Here is a 23,508-nt window from a genome sequence, read left to right as displayed (position 1 = left end):
TGCTATAGTGCTTTAAATCCTCTATGGGATGAATTAGCACTCTTAGATCCTAAGTGGGTTGCCATTGAGGATGTGAAACTTAGGCAAAAACAAATGGAACAACAAAGGTTTTCTCAATTTCTATTTGGGCTTCGTCCCGAGTTTGAACAAGTTAGATCCTGCCTTCTACATAGATCTTTACTCTTCTTCCTTTAGATGATGCTATTGCCGAAATTATTCAAGAAGAAACTCGGCGTGGTATGAGTAAGAGTGTTGATGAGGTCTTAGCCGTGTTTAAACTCGGCAACAATGTTAAAACATATAAGCCTCCACATTTTGGGAGGCAAGATAACTATACCAACAATAATAACTATGGTGGAGGTAGAATGATGATCGTTTGTCATCATTTAAATGAGTCGGGTCACATTACACCCGCTTGCCCAAAATTGAATGAAACTTTCAAGTATAAGGTTGCTTCCATTGAAGAATCAACTACCAAAAATGAAGATGAAGGCAAGAGTGAAGATCTTAAAGATACACTTGGATAAATTTTCATGGCTCTTCAACAAATTCTCAAAGCTACCTTCTCTACATTGGGTGCCGCCATTGCCTCTACATCACCACTTGGTACATATTCTTGGATTTTAGATTCAGGATCATCCTTTCATATGACTCTCCATGAAAATGTTTTAACTGATGTATGCACAAATTCAAAAATATCTTGTGTCTCTACTGTCGATGAAATCTTTTTAAAAATAAGTTTATGAACACTAGATCCCAAAATTTCTCAAAAGCTTTTTGTCCCAAAAGTTAGAGTTCCAAAACTAAACTTAAATCTTTTTTCAGTTTCTCAAATTACCGACCATGGATGTAAAATATCTTTCTCATCTAATGGGTGCTTTGTGCAGGATCTCCAGTCCGGAAAATGGATTGGACAAGGCCATAGGAAGGGAGACCTTTACTTTATAGATTATTTGACTCTTTCTTCCAACTCATTTTGTACGTATGTCTAAGACAAGAGCATTGAAACTTGGCATAAAAGACTTGGACATCCAAGCTACTCAAATATGTTTCTTTTTCCTTTTAGGAACAAATTTTGTAAAGAAAAAGATATGAATTGCAAAGATTGTATTCTTGGAAAAATGAAATCTATTTTATTTTCAACTAGAACCTTTGTTTCAACAAGACCTTTTGAATTGGTGCACTCGGATGTATGGGGTTCATCTCCGGTTATGTTTAAGGGTGGTTATTCATATTATGTAACATTCATTGATGACTTTACTAGGTATGTATGAATCTATTTTCTTAATTTTAAATCAGAAGTTTCCTCATTTTTTAAAGAGTTTTGCATAACAATTAAAAAGCAATTTCAAAGCAATATATCTATTCTTAGATTCGATTAGGGTGGAGAATATCTATCTAATGATTTCCAAAATTACCTAAAGATAAATGAAATTTATCATCAAAGATCGCGTCCTAGAGCACCTCAACAAAACGGGCTAGCCCAAAGAAAACATAGGCATATTGTAGAAACCACCAGAACATTGCTTATTTTTAAAAATATCCCCAAAATTTTTTGGGCTGAAGCTGTTTTAACCTCTACTTATTTAATAAATTGTATACCATCATCCATTTTGAAAAAGCTCTCCTTATGAAAAACTTCTCAACATGGCACCCGACTTCAATCGCTTACACATTTTTTGTTCCAAATGCTTTATATTTTTATACAAAAGAGATAAGTTGTCTCCAAAAGCAATTGAGTGTGTCTTTCTTAGATACAGTGAAAATAAAAAAGGAAATAGATGCTTTGATTTTAAAAATAACAAACTTTATGTTGCCAAAGATGTGACATTCTTAGAAGATGAAAATGGTTTTGAAAATCTTGATAAGAAAGATGAAATTGACTATATATTTTTGTATGATCTTTTTCCAACAGAAGATATGCATTCTAGTGATGATTCATTGAATCATTTTGAAATCATAGATGACACACATCATGAAAACTGTAATATTGAAACATCACTAAGTAGTGATGACATCATTGATAATTATAAAAATCTTCAAGTTTATACTCGACGTGAGCAAAATAAACCTATTAATGCCTTAGAATTTTTTTTTCAAAACAATGAGTCTCTAGAAGAAACCTCTCTTAGACGATCTATTAGAGAATTCATTCCACCAAATAGGTTTGTGTTCTATGAAACACTAACACCTAATTATAGGGCCTGCTTAATAACTTTAAACTCTTATCATGAGCTCACACATTATAATCAAGCCAAAAATATACCACTTTGGATTAAAACTATGAATATAGAACTAGATGCTCTTAAGAAAGCTAACACTTGGAAAATAGTTAAACTTTCTCTCTATAAGAAACCTATTGGATGCCAGTGAGTTTTTAAAGTTAAAACTAAAAGTGATGGAACTTTAGAACGATATAAACTAAGATTAGTAGCTAAAAGATACTCACAAGAATATAATATTGACTATGAGGAAACCTTTGCACTCGAGGCTAGAATGACTAGTGTTAGGACCCTAATAACTGTAGCATCAACTAAAAAATGGCCTATATATCAAATGGATGTTAAAAATGTCTTCCTTAATGAAAACCTAAATAAAGAAGTCTATATCGATCATCTACTGAGATTTAACATTGAACATGAAAAAACTCTTCAACTTTTAAAAGCATTGTATGGTCTTAAGTAGACTCCAAAGGCTTGGTATGATAGATTTAGTGATGTCATAACTAGTTTGGGTTTTAGTTCATGTTATACTGACACTGCTCTCTTTGTGAAAAATGCAGGAACTAGCATTATAATTGTTCTACCCTATGTAGATGATATGATTATAGCAGAGAATGATCAAATTGGTGTTCGTAATGTTAAAAGCTAATTTTGATGTCTGAATTTTGATTCTTAAGATATTTTTTAAGAATTGAAGTTGCATACTCTTCCCGCAGATATATACTTTCTCAAATGAAACTTGCTGCAGATATATGTACTAAATTTGAAATTTCAGATGATAAGAAGATGAAAACTCCTGAAATGATCAATGCTAAATTAAGACTGGAGGATATGACTCTTCTAGAAGATCCCACATCTTACGGACAACTCATTGGCTCTCTCACCTATCTGACCATTACCAGACTAGATATTGCTCATGCCGTTCACTCTGTTCGCCAGTTTCAGCATGCTCCTACAACTGTTTACATGAGTGTTGTGCTAAGAATCGTCAGATACCTCAAGAATACCATCACTAAAGGGCTATTTCTGTCTTCATCATTTTCATTAAATTTACTTGCTTATACTGATGCTGATTAGAGAGAAAATCCTAATGATAGAATCTCAACTACTGATTTTTGTGTTTTTTTAGGAGATTCTTTGATTGCTTGGAGATACAAGAAACAATAGAAAGTCTCGCTATCCTCTATTGAAGCTGAATACCGGGCTATCACAACTACCACTATGAAACTCGTTTGGTTACAAAGTCTTCTCAAAGATATGGGTGTAGACATCTCTGGTCCTTTGAAGCTATGTTGTGATAACAAAAGTGTAATTTACATTGCCAGCAATCACACCTTCCATGCGCACCAAACATATAGAGATAAACTGCTACTATGTACGTGATGAATATCTGAGAGGAACGATTATCCTGCCACATGTCACATCTGAGTATCAGTTGACAAATTTCTTCACTAAAGCTCTTCTTGCTCCTCATTTTATTTTTCTTCTTAGCAAACTTTTTGTCATCTCCTCGTAAAGTTTGAGGGGGTGTTAAAACATATGTATATATATACACACATAATACTCGATAGGGTATTTTGGTCATTTTACATAGTTGTTTCTAGAAACAACTATTTTTAATAGGTAGTTTATTTGTATCTTTTTCGTTTATTTTCTTTTTCATTATTTAAAATGCATTGGGGGTCCCACAATATAGTCGTTGGGACCCCCCAATGGTCATAAATATGACCGTTGGGGCTCCCAACGACAACATGTGGGAGCCCCCAATGGCTCATTTTTCCCATTCTCTTTATGTATAAATAGGGGTGTTCTCCCCTTGTATTCTCAAGCTTGTGAGCTCATTCAATAAATCTCTTTACTTTTTTATGTGTATAGCCTTTTAAAGACTTTTTGTATTGTCCCTTAGTGGACTTCTTTATTGTCTCTCTCTTGTGCCTTTGTGCTTGTCCATTATTGGGCATTGTGAATGCATTAGCGTTCTTGTATTATATTTTCACATACTTCATTACAATATGCGTTATGTTTGGTCAGGTTATAGTCAAGTATGCCAATGCTTTAATCATCTGTCGATACAGGGTAGGATCTTCCAAAGGTTCTCTATCATTAATTTTCATATTTGCATTTATCACTTGAGTATCTACTCTTTTGTCATCAGTAATTTCAGACCTATCAATAATTTCAGCTCTAAATTTGTGTTGAGACAATAGACACCCTCGAGGGGAATATGCAACCTCGGTCTTTAAGAAAAATCTGAGAAAACCAAGGTCAGTCATTTCAAAATTTTGCTTGAAAATAAATTTAACTTGATCTACTCCCTGTTTATTTGCTCTAACAATACCTGCAGCAGAATTCTTAACAAACAAAGCAGTGTCAGTATAACAGAAAGTATATCCAAGCTTAAGCATAACAGAACTAAAGCAATTATACCAAGCTTTTGGAGCTTGTTTAAGACGATACAAAGCCTTTTTAAGACGTAAAAATTTTTCCTTAAGAATATTATATCCAGGGGTGGATCCATATATACTTCTTCTTTTAAGTCACTATTTAAAAATGCATTTTTAACATCAATTTGATAAATTTGCCACTTCCTAACAGAGGCTATAGCTATGAGAATTCTAACAGTAGTCATACCTGCTATAAGAGTAAATGTTTTATCGTAGTCAATACAATATTATTGATCATATCCTTTAGCGACTAACCTAGCTTTATGTCTCTCTAGAGATCCAACACTTTTAGTTTTGACTTTAAAAACCCACCTACATCCTATTGATTTCTTGTTGGTTGGTATATAAGACAATTCTCAAGTTTGAGATTTTTCTAAGGCTCTAGTTTCTTTACTCATTGCATTTTGCCACTCAGGATAGTCCTTTGTTTGATTATATGTGGAAGGTTCAAAGTATGAATAAATTTTTTGCTAAACAAGCTCTATAGTGAGGTTCGAAAGATTCATACAACACAAATTTATCTGGAACTCTGCATTGTCTCTCAGTGTACCTAATTCTTGTGTTTTCTTGTTCTTGTATGTTTAAATATTTTTCAAAAGCACTTAGTTTTTCATTATCTTGTTTTCTTTGATATTGAATGACATTTGGATGATCGTGTTAAAAATGATGTTCTCCACATTCACTTGTGCAAGAAGGAAAAACACGATATAGGAAGAAGAGGCTGCAGAAAAACATGTCAAAATATGGTTCAACGTGTTTCATTGTATTAGGTTATGACTATTTAACTAATACAAAAATTTAGGGTACAAAAATATCCTCTAATACAAAATAGAATTACAACATATTCTATGTTTGGATCTTAACCCGATCCGGTACAAAAGTCGGGTCTGGTTTTGTGCATACCCGACTCGGGTCCAAAACCCAATTAACAACTTCTTTTCAGCCTCCCTCAAGTTGTGCATGGTCCTGGACCATGAACAACTTGCCTTTCAGCATCCAGATTCTGTCCTTTGTCAGCCCTTCGGTGAAAATATCCGCAACTTGCTTTTCCATTCACACAAACATAGGCTCAATCTCCTTGTATTCAACCTTTTTCCTGACAAAGTATTGATCTATCTCAATATGCTTTGCTCGACTATGATAGATAGGATTAAAGGACATATTGATGGCACTTTGATTGTCACACAACAAAAGTGATCGAGTAATCGGTTCTCCCATCTCTGTTAGGAGATGTCTTATCTATATAGCTTCAACAGTGACAACAACCATTAACCTGTATTCAGTCTCTGTACTCGACCTAGCAATCGCCTTTTGCTTTCTACTATTCCAAGAGTTCATGTTCGATCCAATGAAGCTACAATAACCAGATACTGATCGTCGTTCATCTGGATCACCCGCCCAATCAGCATCAGCGTAAATAATGATTTCACGGCCACCTTGATTTTCACTTTTCCTGTACAGCCCATCACCAACTGTACCCTTTAGATACCGTAGTATTCACTTAACAACCTCCATGTGCGGTGTATGAGGTTCATGCATAAATTGGGATACCTAATTGATCGAATACACTATGTCAGGTCTGGTAAAGGTCAGGTATTGTAGCATGCCAACTATGCTACGATACCTAGTGGGATCCCCATATAAATCCCCTTCTTTAGAACTCAGTTTTTGATGGATGATACTTGGAGTTGCCAATGGCTTACAGTCTTTCATGCCTGCCCTACTAAGAATATCCATGGTGTATTTGTGTTGAGTGAGAGTAAGTGCATTACACGTCTTATCAACTTTTGCCCCAAGAAAATACCGCAAATCTCTCAGATCTTTCATTTTGAATATTTGATTTAATAACTTTTTTACTTCCTCAATGTGATCTCTACAATTCCCTGTGATAATGATATCATCTACGTATATCAATAGAAAAGTGGTGACATCTCGTTCACTGTAGATGAATAGTGAGTTGTCTAGAAGAGACCGAGAGAAGCCGTGCTTCTGTATTTCCAACAAAAAACTCTCGAACTAGGACCAAGACGTTTGTTTCAATCCATAGAGTGCTTTTTTTAACTTGCATACATACTGATTGGCATCTTGTTCTGCATACCTAGTGGGTTGTTCCATATAAACTTTCTCTTTTAGGTCCCCATGCAAAAAAACATTTTTAACATCTAGTTGGCTCAACGTCCATCCATGTTCAATGGCTAGACTCAACACAATACGAATGGTCCCCATCTTAACAACAGGATTGAAAGTTTCATCAAAGTCTTGTCCATATTCTTGTGTGAATCCTTTGGCTACAAGTCTAGCTTTATACCTTTCAATGCTCCCATCTAGTTTATATTTTATCTTGTACACCCACTTCGACCCAACCACATTTCTATTTAGTGGTTTAGGCACAACTTCTCATGTACCACATTCATGTAAGGCTTCCATTTCTTCATTCATCGCTTCGATCCATCTTCTAGAACTTGTAGCTTGATAAAATGTGAGACTCATCCTCTTTATTTATGGACGTTAGAAACAGTTGAAAATCCAAGGAGAAGTTTTTATAGCTTACCCACTTGTCAAGCGGATGTCGGATTCGGGTGGATCTTTTGATGTCCAATATCTGTGGAGTGGAAGTAGAAGAACCAATATCTGTGCAGGGAATGGATGAGGGCTCTTTCTCTCGCCCGGTGTAGACAATACCCTTATACCTTACTGGCTCCAAGTCTTGTGTGGTAACCTCTTCTGGTTGGGATGCATCTGTTGGTTCCTCACATCTCTTTCTGATTGCAATACGTAGAACAATCATCCCTAGTATTGGAAAAAAGTTTTGAATTTAACCATGGATAATATACTTCAACACTGGGACTTGGATTAGCAACATGGAGACTTGGATTAGCAGGCTGATTGTCAAAGTTCATCTCGTCAAAAATGACATTTCTCGATATTTTGATGCATTTGCTGAATAGATCATAGCACCTATACCCCTTGTAGTCATCAACATATCCCACAAACCTGCACTTTCCGTCAACATGAACATAACAAACAGATCCAAACACACGTAATTCATGATAGTCAGGATGTATGCCAAATAGAAAGAAAAGTGGTGATCTATTTTCTAAGATGGTCATGGGTTGTCAATTTATCACATGGACTGTTGAGTGAAAAACTTCTGTCCATAGGGTGACAGGGACATTACTCCGTGCATCATGCTCATTTCACTCTCAACAATATGTCAATGCTTTCTCTCAGCAATCCCATTTTGTTGAGGTTTATGTGGGCAAGACACTCTTCTCTTTATTCTATTATGTTGAAGGAAATTAACAAAATCACTAAAAGAGAATTCACCTCCTCCGTCACATTGGAAATTGAGAATGTTAGTAGAGAAATGATTTCTGACAAAAGAATGAAAATTTTGAAACAACCCAAAAACTTCTGATTTGTGTTTCATGAAAAATATCCAAGTATAACGTGAATAACTATCGATGAAACTAAAGTAATACTTACTACCAGAAACAGAAGCAATTGGGGCAGGACCCCAGACATCAGAACATATGACCTCAAAAGGCCTTGAAGCTCTCTTACTAATTGAATTGAAAGGCAAAACACGACTCTTACATAAATGACAACTAGGACACTTTATATCACTTGCTTTTGGACTCAGACTGGACTTAGGAATGCAGTTATTCAAGACAAGTTTTTCAATAAAATGACGACTACAATGACCCAAACGACTATGCCAAAGGATTGGCTTATTACATTCAGAAATGACAAACACATATTCGGAAGGAACAAATGATAAATGTTGATGAGGCTTCAAGGATGAACAAGCAGAATGAACTGAGAAAGAGAGGTCTTCTTGAAAGATGTACATGTTGCCTCGTCTATTTTCCTCAACGAATGTCTCCCTCGTGCGAAGATCCTTGACATAAACAAAAAATGGAGTAAATTCAACCGAGGCATTAACATCATCAACAAGTTTTGAGACAAAAACAATGTTCTTCTGAATATTGGGAGCATGAATAACATTTGAAAGATTAAGAGAAGACTTGAACATAGGTATAATGGCGTTTCCAATATATGAGATTGAGTGATGGGAAACATCTCCTGTGACTATGCTATTCTTACCAACATAAGGAGTAAGATTCAAGAGCTTACCCGCATCACCCGAGACGTGTGTCGCTGCTCCAGAGTCTACGTACCAAATGTCTTTATCATTTTGTTTCATATTCAAGCCTGCCAAGGCTGCCAACAACAACTCCTTTACTTCTCCATCTCTCTTAGCCTCTGTTTGTGTGGTTTTTTCCTTATTTTGAGGGTTAAAGTTAAACCAACAATTTGCTTTAATATGCCCTTTTTTATTGCATAGGAAGCAAGTAGGAATGATCTTTTGTCCCTGTATATTAGGCGTTGGAAGTAGTCCACGACCCCCAAAAACATTTCTCCCTTGTCCTCCCCTTCCTCGAAAGGAATTTCCTCCTCTACCTCTACCATAGGTCAGTCCTGTGGCTAGCACATCTTGAGTTCCTGAATGAACATGGGTGTCCTCAGAAAATCCTTTCAGGGTCATTTTATACTGCAGGAGCTTCACACGAAGATCTTCAAATTTTGGAAGTTTTGGGAGACACAACAAGGGCGTTACTAGAACATGATAATCCATCCCCAATCCACTTAAGGTCTGCTGCACCTTGTCTTTATCACTGACGAGACATCCCACAATTGCCAGCTGATCTGGGATGCCTTTCATTTTATTCAAGTACTCCATAATAGACATCAAATCTTTCTTCAACATTTGAAATTCTCGCTTGAGAAACACGATTCTCGATTCAGAGATCTGTGAATATGTTTGAACTAGCTTGTCCCATAGCTCTTTTGCTGAACAATCATCGGGAATGGCTACAAGAACTTCTTGCGAGAGTGTTGAGGTGATGTATGCCACTAATGCTTGATCTCTTTTCACCCAAACAACATAATCTGGTTTTTTGAGAAGAACAATAGATTGTGCCCCTTTATTGTCATTCTTTTTCAGCGAAGTGAACTCTGGAGGGGTTGGGACTGATCTATCCGGATGACCAGAGAGATCCCAGGTCAAGAAGTTGAAATTATTCAGTTTTTCAGAAACCAATTGGCTAAGAAAATTAGAAGAAAGGCCTGATTGTGGGAAAGATGATTCCATTTGAAGGATTGTGAAACGAAAAGAAGAAGGAAGTTTTGTGGACAAAAAATATTTTAACGGGACTCGAATATTCTGTTCTTTTTTTTTTGAACAGATATATTATATTCGGGTACGATCAGAAAGAAAACTGATCAAAACTGAATGTTAACATAGAATCAGATCCAGATTAAGTAAAAGTAACGTGAAACAAGAAAGTGAATACTTCAAAATAGAAGATATTGCAGACCAAAACAGCATAAATATTAATTTCAGAGAGTAAAATATTCAGATCGACAGTAGAAGACTGAATATCAACGTGAAAAGGATCCAGATTAAATAAAAAGAAAGGCGTGCTGAAACTCAAACAAGAATATAAATAGTTCGAGATAAAGGATTATGCAAACTGGAATACCACAAAATTTAGTTTCAGCGAGTATTCAGATCGACTACAGAGAACTGATCGACGTTTCTTCACGTCGAGAAACCAAAAAAAATGAGGATCTGGAACTACAGAGATCTGATCTGGAACGATTAACAGATAGGCAACAACCTTTTCTTTTCTTGAAACGATTAACAGATTCTGAACTTTTTGAGATAAAGCAATCAAATCTGAAGAAGAAAAAGAGGAGATATTGGCGTCTTACCAAAACTGAAAAGAGAAGAGAAAAAAGAAAGGAGGAAGAAGATTGAAGATGCAGAAATCGGGGTTGAAGGCGCAGTTTTTTTTTTCTTGACTTGAAAAAACTCAGATCATCTCCTTGGACATTCCTTCTGGAAAACAATCCCAGGCCCAACTTTAACACCGCTCTGATACTATGTTAAAAATGATGTTCTCCATATTCACCTGTGCAAGAAGGAAGAAACACGATATAGGAAGAAGAGGCTGCATAAAAACATGTCAAAATATGGTTCAACGTGTTTCATTGTATTAGGTTATGACTATTTAACTAATACAGAAATTTAGGGTACAAAAATACCCTCTAATACAAAATAGAATTACAACATATTCTATGTTTGGATCTTAACCCGATCCGGTACAGAAGTCAGGTCTGGTTCTGTGCTGACCCGACTTGGGTCCAAAACCCAATTAACGACTTCTTTTCAGATCGTGGGGTTCGGTAGCTTGAGATTTGTTGCAAGTTATCTCATTAATGTCTTCATTTAGTGGAGATATCTCTAAAAACTTATATTCACTTTCATCTTTGGATGAGATAGTGCCAAAACCATTTTCTTGTTCTAGAAATGTGACATTCCTGGAAATATAAAGTTTGTTAGTATCATAACACCTAAATCCTTTTTGGCTTTCTCCATATCCTAAAAATATACATAGAATTGCTTTAGGAGATAATTTATCATTCTTATTAGTGAGAACAAAGCATCTACACCCAAAGACCCTTAGTCTATGATAATCAGGAGAACATTATAAATTTTTTCATATGGTGAAAGATTTTCAATTTTTGAAGAAGGTAGCCTATTTATAAGATATACGGAGGTAAGAGCTGCTTTAACCCAAAAATATTTGGGAACACTTTTAGATATAAGAAGAGTTTTAGTGGTCTCTATTATATGTGTGGATGTTTTATTTCGGCTAAACCATTTTGCTGTGGTGTATTAACACATGACCTTTGATGAAGTATTCCATTTTCTCTTATATATGTTGAAAGTCATTAGATATGCATTCACCCTCTGAGTCAGAACGAAAAATAAATATATTGGACTTTAAAAGATTTGTCATAAATTTTTTTAAATTCTCAAATACTCTATGTTTATGTTTGAGAAAATATATTCAAGTATAATGGGAGTAATCATCCACAAAAATAACATAAGTGTATTCTTCCTTAGAGGCAATAGGGACAGGACCCCAAACATCAGAATAAATTAATTCAAGAGGTTTAGTAGCGGAGGAAGTGATATGAAATTGATTTCATTTTTGCAAGAATATAATTGGTGCAAGAGATTTGTTCATTACAAAAGATCATCAGATGAGGATTATTGGATAATTTATACATACTAGGGTGTCCTAGTCTTTGATGCCACAAAACTTTATCTAATTTTTGAACATTAAGTCAAAAAATCTGGATAGAAATTTTCAATTGATCCATATAGTACAAGTCTTCTTCTCTATGCCCTTCCTCAATCTGCCCTCAAGACTAGAGATCCTGTATTAATCATTGGTTAAAAGTGAAGGAGACTACATCCATGATTAATGATTTGAGAAAGAAAAAGCAAATTTAAATTTAGTTTTGAAACAAATCTCATTTGAGAAATACTAAAATTAGGACATTTTTCAAAATTTTCAATTCTATTAACATCAAGAGATGTTCCATCGACACTGCAAACATTTTTTTACTAGTAGAACTATAATTGGAAAGTATAGATTTATCATGTCATATGAAATGATGCACCCTATGTCACAGGGACTCGGTCAACTAGGTGCCGCACCTGCATCGACGCGACGCGATGAGGGTGCGGCACCCGATGCGGTCAACGCACTCAGGGTCATTTATGTCCAACTTTTGGACTTTATATATATATATATATATATATATATATATAATTTTTTATATTTTTGCCACACTCCCGCACCCAAGTTTTTTGAAAGTGCCGCACCCTCGCACCCGTGCTGATGTGACATAGGATGCACCCGATTCTAAAAGCCAAAAAGTCATACCTAAAGCCAAAAAGTCATACCTGTAGGAGAAGAGGAGGAGACAGCGACACTGGTCACAAATTGTCCTTTGAGTAGAGGTTGCAATGCTTCCACGAGTTGAAAAACTGACATGTTCAAAATTGATTCGCTTGAATAATCTTGGTCAACTTGTGAAGCACCAACAAAAGCAACCTTCTTTTCATCTTTGTTTTTGAATTCTAGACAAAATGGTTTAATATGTCCCGCTTCCCCACAATTATGGCAAAAAATACCTCTTCTTTTCCTTTTATCTTCTTTTCCTTCGTGCACACGATTGTTCACATAGTTATTGTTCTTATAAATGTGTGGCGGTTTGTATGTATGAGTGTTGGCACCCGGTTTTGAAACGGCCAACACATTGTCCTTAGCTTCTTTTACTTCATTTTAAGACCTTAATCTAGTCTCATCCTTGCAAACTTGAGCTAAAACCTCTTGAATAAGAGAAAACTTATTTTGTCTTCTATGTATGATGTTGCTTTTCATTTGTTCAAACTCGGTCGCAATTCTCTCATAAATCAAAAGAATTATTCATTGTTTATTTGCTTCTTTCTAGTTTGAGCATCATTGGGAGTTTCCCAAACGGGCTCTAACTTAGCCATTTGATCCCACAATTTCTTTAAAGAGCCAAAGTACTTTCTAATACTCTTGTCACCTTGTTGACAATTGTGTATCTTGTCTTGAAGCTTACATCAAAATGTAATGTTCCGCAATATGTCGTATGAAAAGTTTCGCAATATGTCATATGCCGCCTCCTCCTCTTCTCCTTTAAGAACTTTTTCTTTTCTTCTCATTTAAAAACCTCTTCTTTAATGGTTCCATCTTTTTCTTTAATGGATTTTGTGAGTATGAGTTGTGGTTCTATTGCGGAACCATCAATATACTCCCACAATCCTTTACCAATAAGTATTATTTTGATGGCGGTAGCCCATAAATCACAGTTCTTTCCATCAAATTTTATTGGAACTACCATCACCACTTCTTTTTCGAACATAGAACCAAAGAATACAAAGCAAGAGAGAAGAAAGAGGAAGAAAAATAAATACTTGAGCAAGCTTTCAACTCTTTTTGAATCCCTAATGTCTCTATGCATTCATAAGAAGACAAATCTTCAAGAAGCTTGGTAGGCACGCTTCCTGAGGCAAGACACAATCTTCACGCTATTTCAAAATACGCTTGAGAAAGAGTTGAATAATACTAAGGAGTCGATAGGCTTTGATACCATGTCACAAGTTGAAGTTTATGCCTTGATGTGCCACTTATGGGCAAGAGAGCACTTAGAGAATATGACCTCTTATGGGTAACACATGAAAATACAAGAATGAGCTGCTAAGGCCTGAGAACACATAAAAACAATGGATATTATTGGGAAATAATCCCTTTGAGAATGCATATAATGGGTGGGGGCTAACCCCATATTTATACACAAAGAAAAGGCTCAAAGGAGCCGTTGGGACCTACCCAATGGCTAGAAATGTAGCCGTTGGGTAGAGTCCAACAACTCTTTCGGGGGATTCCCAATAAGCCCTTGAGGCTGGGAATAATTACATTAATAAAAAAATGAAAACAGAAAAAACAGAAAAAGGAAAAATACATATAGATTTTGTACATGTGAAAGGACAAATACCCTATAGGACACGTACAGAAATACATATATATATACATTTTACAAGAATTGCCTTGTTATGTTGGACCATTTATATGTTTTATGAATTTATCCATGGTCTAGGTGGGTATTTTTTATCACGGACAATTCACTTGAGCTAGGTTGTGTGCCAATTATGGTTGGGTTTGTCCTTGTGTTCCAATTTTGAGGCCAAGTTCTTTGCATTGTTATTAATTTGGCATTTGATTGTTTTCATGGCTTCCCTTGAATATGAACTGTGAAGAGCCTGCCTTTAGCGAGATTCAAATGTAAAATGACTGACGTTTTTTGCTCTAATTCTAGTTATTTTGTTCCTTAGGCCCTGTTATTGCGCACTGGCTTCCAAAGATAACTGTCCTTTTCTGGGAGGATGAGTAGTCTCTTAATTGGACCCTCTAGGGTGAGGTTGCATGTCTGAACTTTTTCCCAATGCCTTATCTTTGAGTTCCAACCATTTTCATGCATTTGTTGACTCTTGGTCTTATGTATGAAGGAGTAGTAACCAATGTCCGCACTTGTGGAGGGGTGACAACCAATTTTCCGATAACGGTTGGGTTACATCAAGGATCTGCTTTAAGCCCTTTCCTATTTGCGATAGTGATGGATGAGCTTACGAGATCAATTCAAGAAAATGTACCGTGGTGTATGTTGTTTGCTGATGATATTGTTTTGATTGATGAGTCTAGAGCTGGGGTTAATGCTAAGTTAGAATTATGGAGACAGACATTGGAAGCTAGAGGTTTTAAGTTGAGTAAGAGTAAGACTGAATATATGGAATGTCGGTTTAGTAAGCAACGAAGTAGTGATGGGAGTGTAGTGAAGCTTGGTGAGCAAGATATACCGGTGAATGATTATTTCAAATATTTGGGATCCATCATTCAAAAGTATGGAGAAATTGATGGAGATGTAAATCATAGGATAAAGGTTGGGTGGATGAAATGGAAAAGTGCTACTGGAGTGCTGTGCGATCGTAGAATGCCATTGCGGTTGAAGGGAAAGTTTTATAGGACGACTATTAGACCCGCTTTACTATATGGTACGGAATGTTGGGCTGCCAAGAGACATCATATTCAAAAAATGAGTGTAGCTGAGATGCGGATGCTTAGATGGATGTGTGGAAATACAATAAAAGATAAGATTCGGAACGAAGAGATACGTAAGAAGGTAGGTGTTGCACCCATTGAAAATAAGATGCGAGAGAATCGTTTACGGTGGTTTGGACATATTCGGCGAAGGCCTAATGATGCTCCAGTTAGAAGGTTGGAGAAATGGGAAAATATATTAGTTAAAAGAGGTCGGGGTAGGCCTAGGAAGACTTGGATGGAGATGATAGGAAAGGATATGAATGCTTTGAACCTCACCGAGGACATGGCGTTGGATAGAAATGATTGGAGGAAAAGGATTCATGTGGAAGACCCAAAATGAATTTCTTTTTTGGTTCATATCGCTGACCCCAATTGTTTTGGGATGAAGGCGTAGTTGTTGTTGTTGTTGTTGTTGACTCTTGGTCTTAAGGGGTGGGCACCTATGTGAGTGGCTTGGCGGTTGAACCGAAGCCAACCCATTTTGGTCAGGTTTTCTGGCTTAATTTGAATAAGTCTCGCACCAAAGCTGAACATATTTATAGCTGGTTGTGTCCGAGCTGACCCCAACAGGCTTGCGGGGGCTACTAACCATTTGAAAAAAAATAAAATTTTTTCTTTTTGGAATGATTTTGGGCCAAGATTTGATCCAACCCAAATCGTTTTTTAAACTTTGTGGGCCAAACAAGTGGGCCATGGGCAGTTCCCAAGACCAATGTTTGATAAGTACTAGGCACAAATCCAGCTCGTTAATAGAAGGGCTAGGTTGCCTTTTGACTAGCCTGCAAATAGAAGGACTAGGTCGCCCACAACTATCGTTCTCTAGGTTGCCCCTTGGAGTGATCATTTCCAACCTTCTGCGATCAACACTTTTACCTATACTGCTCGCCATTTTTTGGACTTTTAGCAGCTAGTATCCACTCTTTGATCTTTATGGTCTTTTCTGTGCTTAGTCTTACATTTTTTTTCTGGGCCATATTGCTTGTATAGATTCTTTCATGGTGGACTATTCCATTATTGACAATTTCTTTTTAGTGATGCCCACACTTCCTTTTGTCCCTCCTGCATATTTTTAGTACTTGGTGCAGTTCCTTGTTTGACACTTTTAGTGCCCATTTGTCCCCCACCTGTGTTACACAGATGCCTCTTTTTGCATTCTTGCCAACACCACATGTTGCTGAAATCAATTGCCGTACACCAGATCCGTATTCCATTGATATGGACAGGCATGTGTTAACACAGTCTGTTGTGTCTCTGACTTCACCCATGCTCATTTTATGTTCGTGATTTTTTTCTTTTGTTTATTGTTGTTTTCCTTTTTAGATTTTGGCATTGACACGAAATTGTTAATCTGTGTATTGTATTGGATTATTATGTATATTTGATCAGCTTAAATGATTAAATATTAAATACATAATTTTCAAAATAGCCACATCAGTGTCCCATGTCCATTTCGTATCTATATTCATGTCTGTGTCCGTATCACATAGGGTCACCACCATGCCTTGACTACTTTCTCCTCTTCCGTTTCCTAGGCCTTCACACTCTCTTATTCCTTGTCTATTTCCAGAGAGTCCCACTTACATCCTAACCTGGTGTTCTTCCTGCAAGGTGGCACTTGTCTGGCAGCATGGCTTACACTAGTCATAGTTGGCAAACTTGGCAAGTTGTATCGGTGTTTAACCGAGTTAAAAACTAAACTGACTCGGTTAGAACTAAACTCGGCCGAGTCAAGACATTGATTCGGTTGAGTCAGCCGAGACTTGAACAAATCAGCTGAATTTTTTCTAGACTCGCCCAAGTCAGCCATCTCATCTCTTTTTTTTTTTTTTGAGAGAGAGAGAGAGAGATGAAAGGTTAAAAATTAAATGCTTTCCTTAGAAATTCAGTTAGTCTTAATTAGCAAATAAGCATTATGAAAAAATGTGGACTACATGCAGTCAAACAGTTAAGTCAGCAGATTCCTACTAATTTTAGGTGTATCATCAAATAGTAATTGATGAAAATATACTTAATTGACTGGGAGAGAAAATAGTATGCATTACATACATATATTTACGTATTTGTATATATATATATATATATATATAGTGTATGAAAAATCCACATTTTAAATGAACATACTGTTTAAAAAGAGTTTTGCATATATAAAATATATGTTTCTTATTTATTTTTAATAAACTAAATTAAAAACCGTGACTCAGCCGAGTCACCAAGTTGACTTGCCCGAGTCTTGAGAATGCCTACCATGACACCAGTACTCCATCTTACACCTCTTTTGGTTTGTTCCTGGTTAAGCTTAGTCCATTGGATTGTCAATGCTCCTTTTCGTAGATAAATATATTCTCCAGCTATGTCACAGGGACTCAGCTAATCGTGTGCCGCACCCACATGACACAATGCGGGTGTGGGTGCGGCACCTGGTGCAGTCAACATAACCCTAGGTGCGGTATGTGTCCTATCTAGACTCGGTCAACTCTCACTTAGATCATTTTGGAGCAAAAGGAGGTGTGTGTGTGTGTGTGTGTGGTTAGGGCACGACTCCATCTCCCTCCTCCCTCGACACCGACTCCTCCCCCTCCTCGACCCCTCCTCCTCTTCCGACGGCGGCGGCGACCCTCCTTGACCCCTCCTGTCCTCCTCTGCTGACGACAGCGACAATTACTGCAAGGTACCCCCCCCCTCTTTCTCTCCTCTTCTTCCTCCTCGGCCTCCTTCTCTTCTCTTTCTTCTTCTCCTCCTCCTTTTGTCTTTCTTCTTTTTCTTCCTTCTCCACTTCCTCCTCTCTTTCTTCTCATTTCTCCTCCTGTCTTTTTTCTTTCTTCTCCTCCCTCCTCTTCCCCTCGTTGCCGCAAGTGCCGAACTCAACCTTGTTGGGTTCGGCTCTGTTGTTATTTTTGGTGTTATTTTTTATTGATGAGGAATAACATTTGTAGATTGTTAATTTGATTTATTGCTTGAATTAATGCATGATGAATTTATGATAATATAATTGTTTTTATTTCATTAGGGTTAACTGTTAAAAGTTATATATATATATATATATATATATATATATATAGTAATGCTACTAGAAATCATGGTTGTAGGTTGTATCTTCTCAATTAAACCATATGGATGTACTCAACGTAGTTTATTTGATAGAAATCGTGCATTGGATCATGTCTTTTGGACATAAAAATAAGGTTTTTTTAGTCATGAAATTTTGATACATGAGTGTAGCTGAGATGTGTATGCTGAGTTGGATGTGTGGAAATACAATAAAAGATAAGATTCAGAACGAGGAGATACGTAAGAAGGTAGGCGTTGCACCCATTGAAAATAAGATGAGAGAGAATCGTTTACCGTGGTTTGGACATATTCGGCGAAGGCCTAATGATGCTCCAGTTAGAAGGATGGAGAAATGGGAAAATATATTAGTTAAAAGAGGTCGGGGTAGGCCTAGGAAGACATGGATGAAGGTGATAGGAAAGGCTATGACCTCACCGAGGACATGACATTGGATAAAAATGATTTGAGGAGAAGGATTCATGTGCAAGACCCAGAATGATTTTCTTTTTTGGTTCATATTGCCGACCCCAATTGTTTTGGGATGAAGGCGTTGTTGTTGTTGTATGAAATTTTGATACATTGTGAGTTGTTGATTTTTAAAGGTCTTAAAAAACATACATGTATGCTATAGTCACATGATCCAAAACTTGTTTTCTACTAAATAATGCTTATAGATCATATCTATAGGGTATGATCAACAGAAAAAGTTTAAGAAATTTGAAAATCTAAAGCTTCTATTATGTGGGAGTAGGTACTCCAGGAGCACCTTTTCATTATATATATATATATATATATATATATATATATATATATATATATATATATATATATATATATCCTCCCACACTCCCGCATCCGCAGCTTCACCTATGTGACATAGTTCTCCAGTCATCCTTTTTTGGCCACAAGAAGCAGCACTATGGGTATATCCACCTTTTTGAGTTCACCCTCTTCTGTTATGAGACCTATCCCAACAATGACCCGCTCATTTTGCCTGGTCTTTAAAGATGCATGACTTGTGAGAGGGGCATTGTGGAGGAAGTGGTACATGTTTTACATGTTCTTTTAATTCCCTTGTGCCTTTATTTTGTTGGAAGCTGTGAATGCCATGTGATTCTTCAATAGAAACCTTTCTTGGTCATCATCCAACAAGATGGAAAGGAAACCTAATTTATTAGAGTCTATCTTGCAAGCTGTATCTCAGCCACTTTTTTTCATGCTTGTTCTTGAGATGACAAAAGCTCTGATTAATTCTTAATTTTCAACATATTCATAATATGCTGTTTTTGCTACTATGGCTTTATTTATAATTAACTTAGCAGGATTGCTCCTCTATTATAAAGCTGATTTTAGCTTTTTGATTGTCATGCTCGTCTTTGTGTGGTAGTTTGCGTACAACGTTGTGCGTCCGCTTCAAAAGTGAAGTTGTGGCCTGTGGGGTCGTCTATGCTGCTGCTCGTCGGTTCCAGCTTCCCCTTCCTGAAAATCCACCATGGTGGACTATTTTCGGTGCAGATAAGGCTGGGATTGATGAAGTGTGTAGAGTACTTGCTCATCTTTACTCTCTTTCCAAGGCACAGTATATACCTGTATGTAAAGATTCAGATTCTTTTACATTATCCAGCAAGACACGGGACTCTCAAACCCCAATTCCAAAGGTGAAGCTTTGTTGTGTTCAATATAAATTCATAAATATGATCCAGTTGTTGATCTTCTAACCTAAATTGCTGATCTTTTACTTTTCCCATAGGCAACAGCGAATGGGAGCAACACTCCCATTCAATCGGGGACACCAAACATGGAGACTGCCAGCACTAAGGATGTGGTAAAGGTGGCACTCGACTTGTTGAAAGAATCAAGCAAGGGTACGGAGGATGCTCCAAGTGCTCCAAAAGGAGAGGTGAATGAAGATGGCTTGGGGAAAACAAAGGTGGATCATCATAGGATGGATGCCAATGGGGACAAGAATAAGGAGAGGGAGAAGGAGAGATCAAAAGCCCGGGATCGTGAGAGAGATCGAGACTATGATCGTGAGAGAGGAAGGGATTCTGATAGAGAAAGGGACAGAGATAAACTCAGGGAAAGAAGTCGTCATCTGAGCAAGGAGAAGGGAAAAGATACCGGTAAAGCTAATTCATTTAACTGGTTATGATATTTTCAGGTCTTTTATTATATCTCTACTTATTTTGTTTCGGGGTAATAATAGTAGCCTTCCTTTGCATCGTTCAGGACACTCAGAGAAATCAAGACATCAGTCATCTCGGGGTATGTGATGCAGACTATAAATCTCTTGTGGCCAACTTCCTCTTGTTCCTGCTCTGTTGTATTCTGCCTGCATATGAATCTCATGTTGGTTTTGTTTCTCTCTAATTAGAAACTTAATATTCTTGCAGATAGAGGTGACTACCATAGTTATTCTTCTTCGCGCGAGAAGGACCGGCATCGACATCATCCTTATACTTAAGGACATCATCCTTATACTTAAGGATTTTGCTTTGTTACCATCTGGATGTATTAGTTTATTCTCAGGTTCCCTTACTCCCATGTTCTTTAGCAATGAAAGTGATAAGACTCTTGAAGTATTCAGGTTTTCCTTCTGGATATTTTCCGAGTGTAATTTTATGAAGCATGATGTAGACTGGATGTAAAAACTGACCTATGAAGATCAAACATACGATCTGAAGCCAGGAAAATCATATCTTAGGATTGCCAATGGTAATGTCTTAATGCGATTGAACAATCCGTGTCATTTGTCATTCATTATCTGTAAGACATTCAGCATAACAAGGAATGTTGGTTAGGTAGATGCTTATTTCAGAGGACCAAGCAAACCTTTTCATTGTGCGCTACCCAAATCTGAGGAATGCTTGAGGAAAACTGGAGAAGATTGTTTTGGGTGTCCACCCCTAGTCTAGAACCTCTTCTGTTTTCAGACTCTATTAAGTCAAATCTATGCGTCAGTTATCGTGTCCCCAGCATTGTTTTTCTAATGGATCATCTATAACAAATGACTTAAACAGAAAACTGTATTCAGCCAAATCTCGCGTGTTTAGATACTTCAACTCGGATTGTGTTTGATGTTGGTAATCCTTAGCTATCGAATTCTGGAACCTGGGAAGCTGGTGAAATGTGCTAGACTTTGCAAGTCCAGGATTCGAATGCTAAACTACTTGTTTTATAGTACAAATCCTGCAATTTGTGCCGTTTCTGAGTCTATCCAAACGCAGGAATTGTTAGCCTAGTTTAAATTTCTATTTTCCAGAATATGAAGTTCAAATAATAAAAAAAAGCTAATTCTAGAAAAGAGAAGCCGGGCACCATTTGCCACTTGATATATTGGCACAACCCTAGAGAGAGAGAGAGAGAGAGAGAGAGAGAGAGAGAGAGAGAGAGAGGCCTTAGAAGTTCAAGAAGATTTGTGGCTATAGTATGGCTTAGGTGGATATAAACCAATATCACAAATCTCGTTCTTGGGAAATATCCACGGTAAATTCTTGTGATATTTTGAAAAAGATGATTTTTCTCGAGAAAATTTCAGAAAAATGTAGTCACACATACACACGTGGTACCAAAACTGCTTTCTTTGTTTTGGTAGTCCCACTGGGGTTAAGCAGACCCCTACTAGATATCTCTTAAGCCCTATGTGTCAGAGGGATTCAAACCTGGGCCTTCAGCTTGGCACAGGACCCCGCTTACCACATGGGTTCACTGTGTTAATATCATGATAAAAATGGGCTAATGGTTAGAAAACTCCATGTCTACTCCAACTTACTCATTTCACTTCGAGCCCCATACTATTATGGATTCGAATCATCACGTTACTCTTGACTTTCACTTGTCTGGGAAATGATCCCAAATGAACATGTATGGAAGCTATAATTGCAAAACAAGATGGAATACTCTTTACCCAACAAAAAGTGAAATGCATCTTCTAGATAGTTTGATTGGTCTTGTCAGCATTGATAGACTTAACAGCATTGACCCCAACGCCCCTTTTGCCAAGTTTGCTGCTAGGTGTGCCAAGAAAATATTTGACTATGAGCGCTAGAACTGGTATCTATCGCATTCATCAAAGAAGAATTTAGTAATTGTATAGTGGTATCTGAAAACATATCTTGGGGATGCCCCCAAAACACTCATGGAATCATTATGAATATACAAACTAAAACTGTGAAAGCCTTTGGACATCTTAATCTTAAGTAGTCTATCAGTGGTGCCAAGCGGCTTTGAAAATTTTGAAGTGTCAGTCTTACCTCATTAGTGTCAGCTAACAATGGTTCTTCTACGTAAGGTATTCCCCCTTTGCTCCGCAGCAAGAAGGTTGGGTTCCTCTATAGTCGCCCGGGAGCTCTTGACGAGGAGACCGTAGTAATTTTTGGTTGCTAAAACAAATTAGACTGATAGGCCCGAAGAGAGTTGCTGCCAAGCCATTTCCAACAGCTTGAACAAGGGGATGAAAGAGCTTGAACTGATTTATAAACCCATGGACTTATCTAAGAAATGAGATTTGTTAGCTGATCTCAAGGGATCAGTAAGATAAAACTGAATTAGGTCCGACCTAATGAGATTCAGATGGAAAAAGCTAAATCCGAATCCTGATCTGACTAGCATAAAACCCATTATTTACACTTAATTGAGTTTGGGTTTTAGTTGGATTCAGGTTGGGTTTCAATGACAAACTAAATACCAGATCCGAATCTAATTTACAATCAGATCCAGATTTGACTGCCAAATCCGACTAATCAGATTCAAATTCTGGTCGGACATCTGGTTACATCTGACTCATTGACATCCCTATTGGGCAGGCCCATTAAGTGACCCAGTTCTCGGTGAGGGTTCCTGGTCGTCTAAAAAGTAATCTCCCACCCCCAAAATAATAAATGTTTATGAACTTGGATAAGTTCATATTAGTTGTGCTGCACGTGCATAACTAAGGATGTAAACATAACAGGTTTGGGTCCGGTATCCGACCAAACCGAACCTATTTACCCAGGCTTGGTAGGAAACTTAGGAACCGATTAAAGACTAGATGCAGGATTGATTTTGAGTTTTGCATTCAAACCCGACCTGAATCCGATAAAAACCCAATCCAAGTGTAAATGTTGGGTTTTAAGCTAGTCGGTTCTGGATTTGGTTTTATCTAATTTTATCCAAACTCGAATTCAAAACTGAACTCGATTAGTCGGACTTGGTAATGCCTAAGTCGGACTTTGTGAGAATGGGACAGTTGGTTATTAACAAAAT

General features: G+C 37.1%; 1 protein-coding gene across 3 annotated transcripts in view; it reads left to right on the top strand.

Moving 5' to 3' along the window:
* Positions 1 to 21,065, top strand: part of LOC149820728 (cyclin-L1-1-like) — a 32,202-nt gene extending 11,137 nt beyond the window's left edge. For all 3 annotated transcript variants that reach the window (XM_089982282.1, XM_089982284.1, XM_089982283.1), the window contains exons 6-9: positions 19,652 to 19,922; positions 20,015 to 20,387; positions 20,494 to 20,529; positions 20,658 to 21,065. In XM_089982282.1, the coding sequence (XP_089838408.1) occupies positions 19,652 to 19,922; positions 20,015 to 20,387; positions 20,494 to 20,529; positions 20,658 to 20,728 (751 nt within the window). In that variant the 3' untranslated portion in view covers positions 20,729 to 21,065. The remainder of the gene's footprint in view (positions 1 to 19,651; positions 19,923 to 20,014; positions 20,388 to 20,493; positions 20,530 to 20,657) is intronic.
* The last annotated feature ends 2,443 nt before the right edge of the window (positions 21,066 to 23,508 follow it).

Source organism: Nuphar pumila, chromosome 12, assembly GCF_984573655.1.
Source record: "Nuphar pumila chromosome 12, dmNupPumi1.hap1.1, whole genome shotgun sequence".
NCBI lineage: Eukaryota > Viridiplantae > Streptophyta > Magnoliopsida > Nymphaeales > Nymphaeaceae > Nuphar > Nuphar pumila.
The sequence above is the reverse complement of the archived record's forward strand: the minus strand, read 5'-3'. Positions and strand labels throughout refer to the sequence as shown.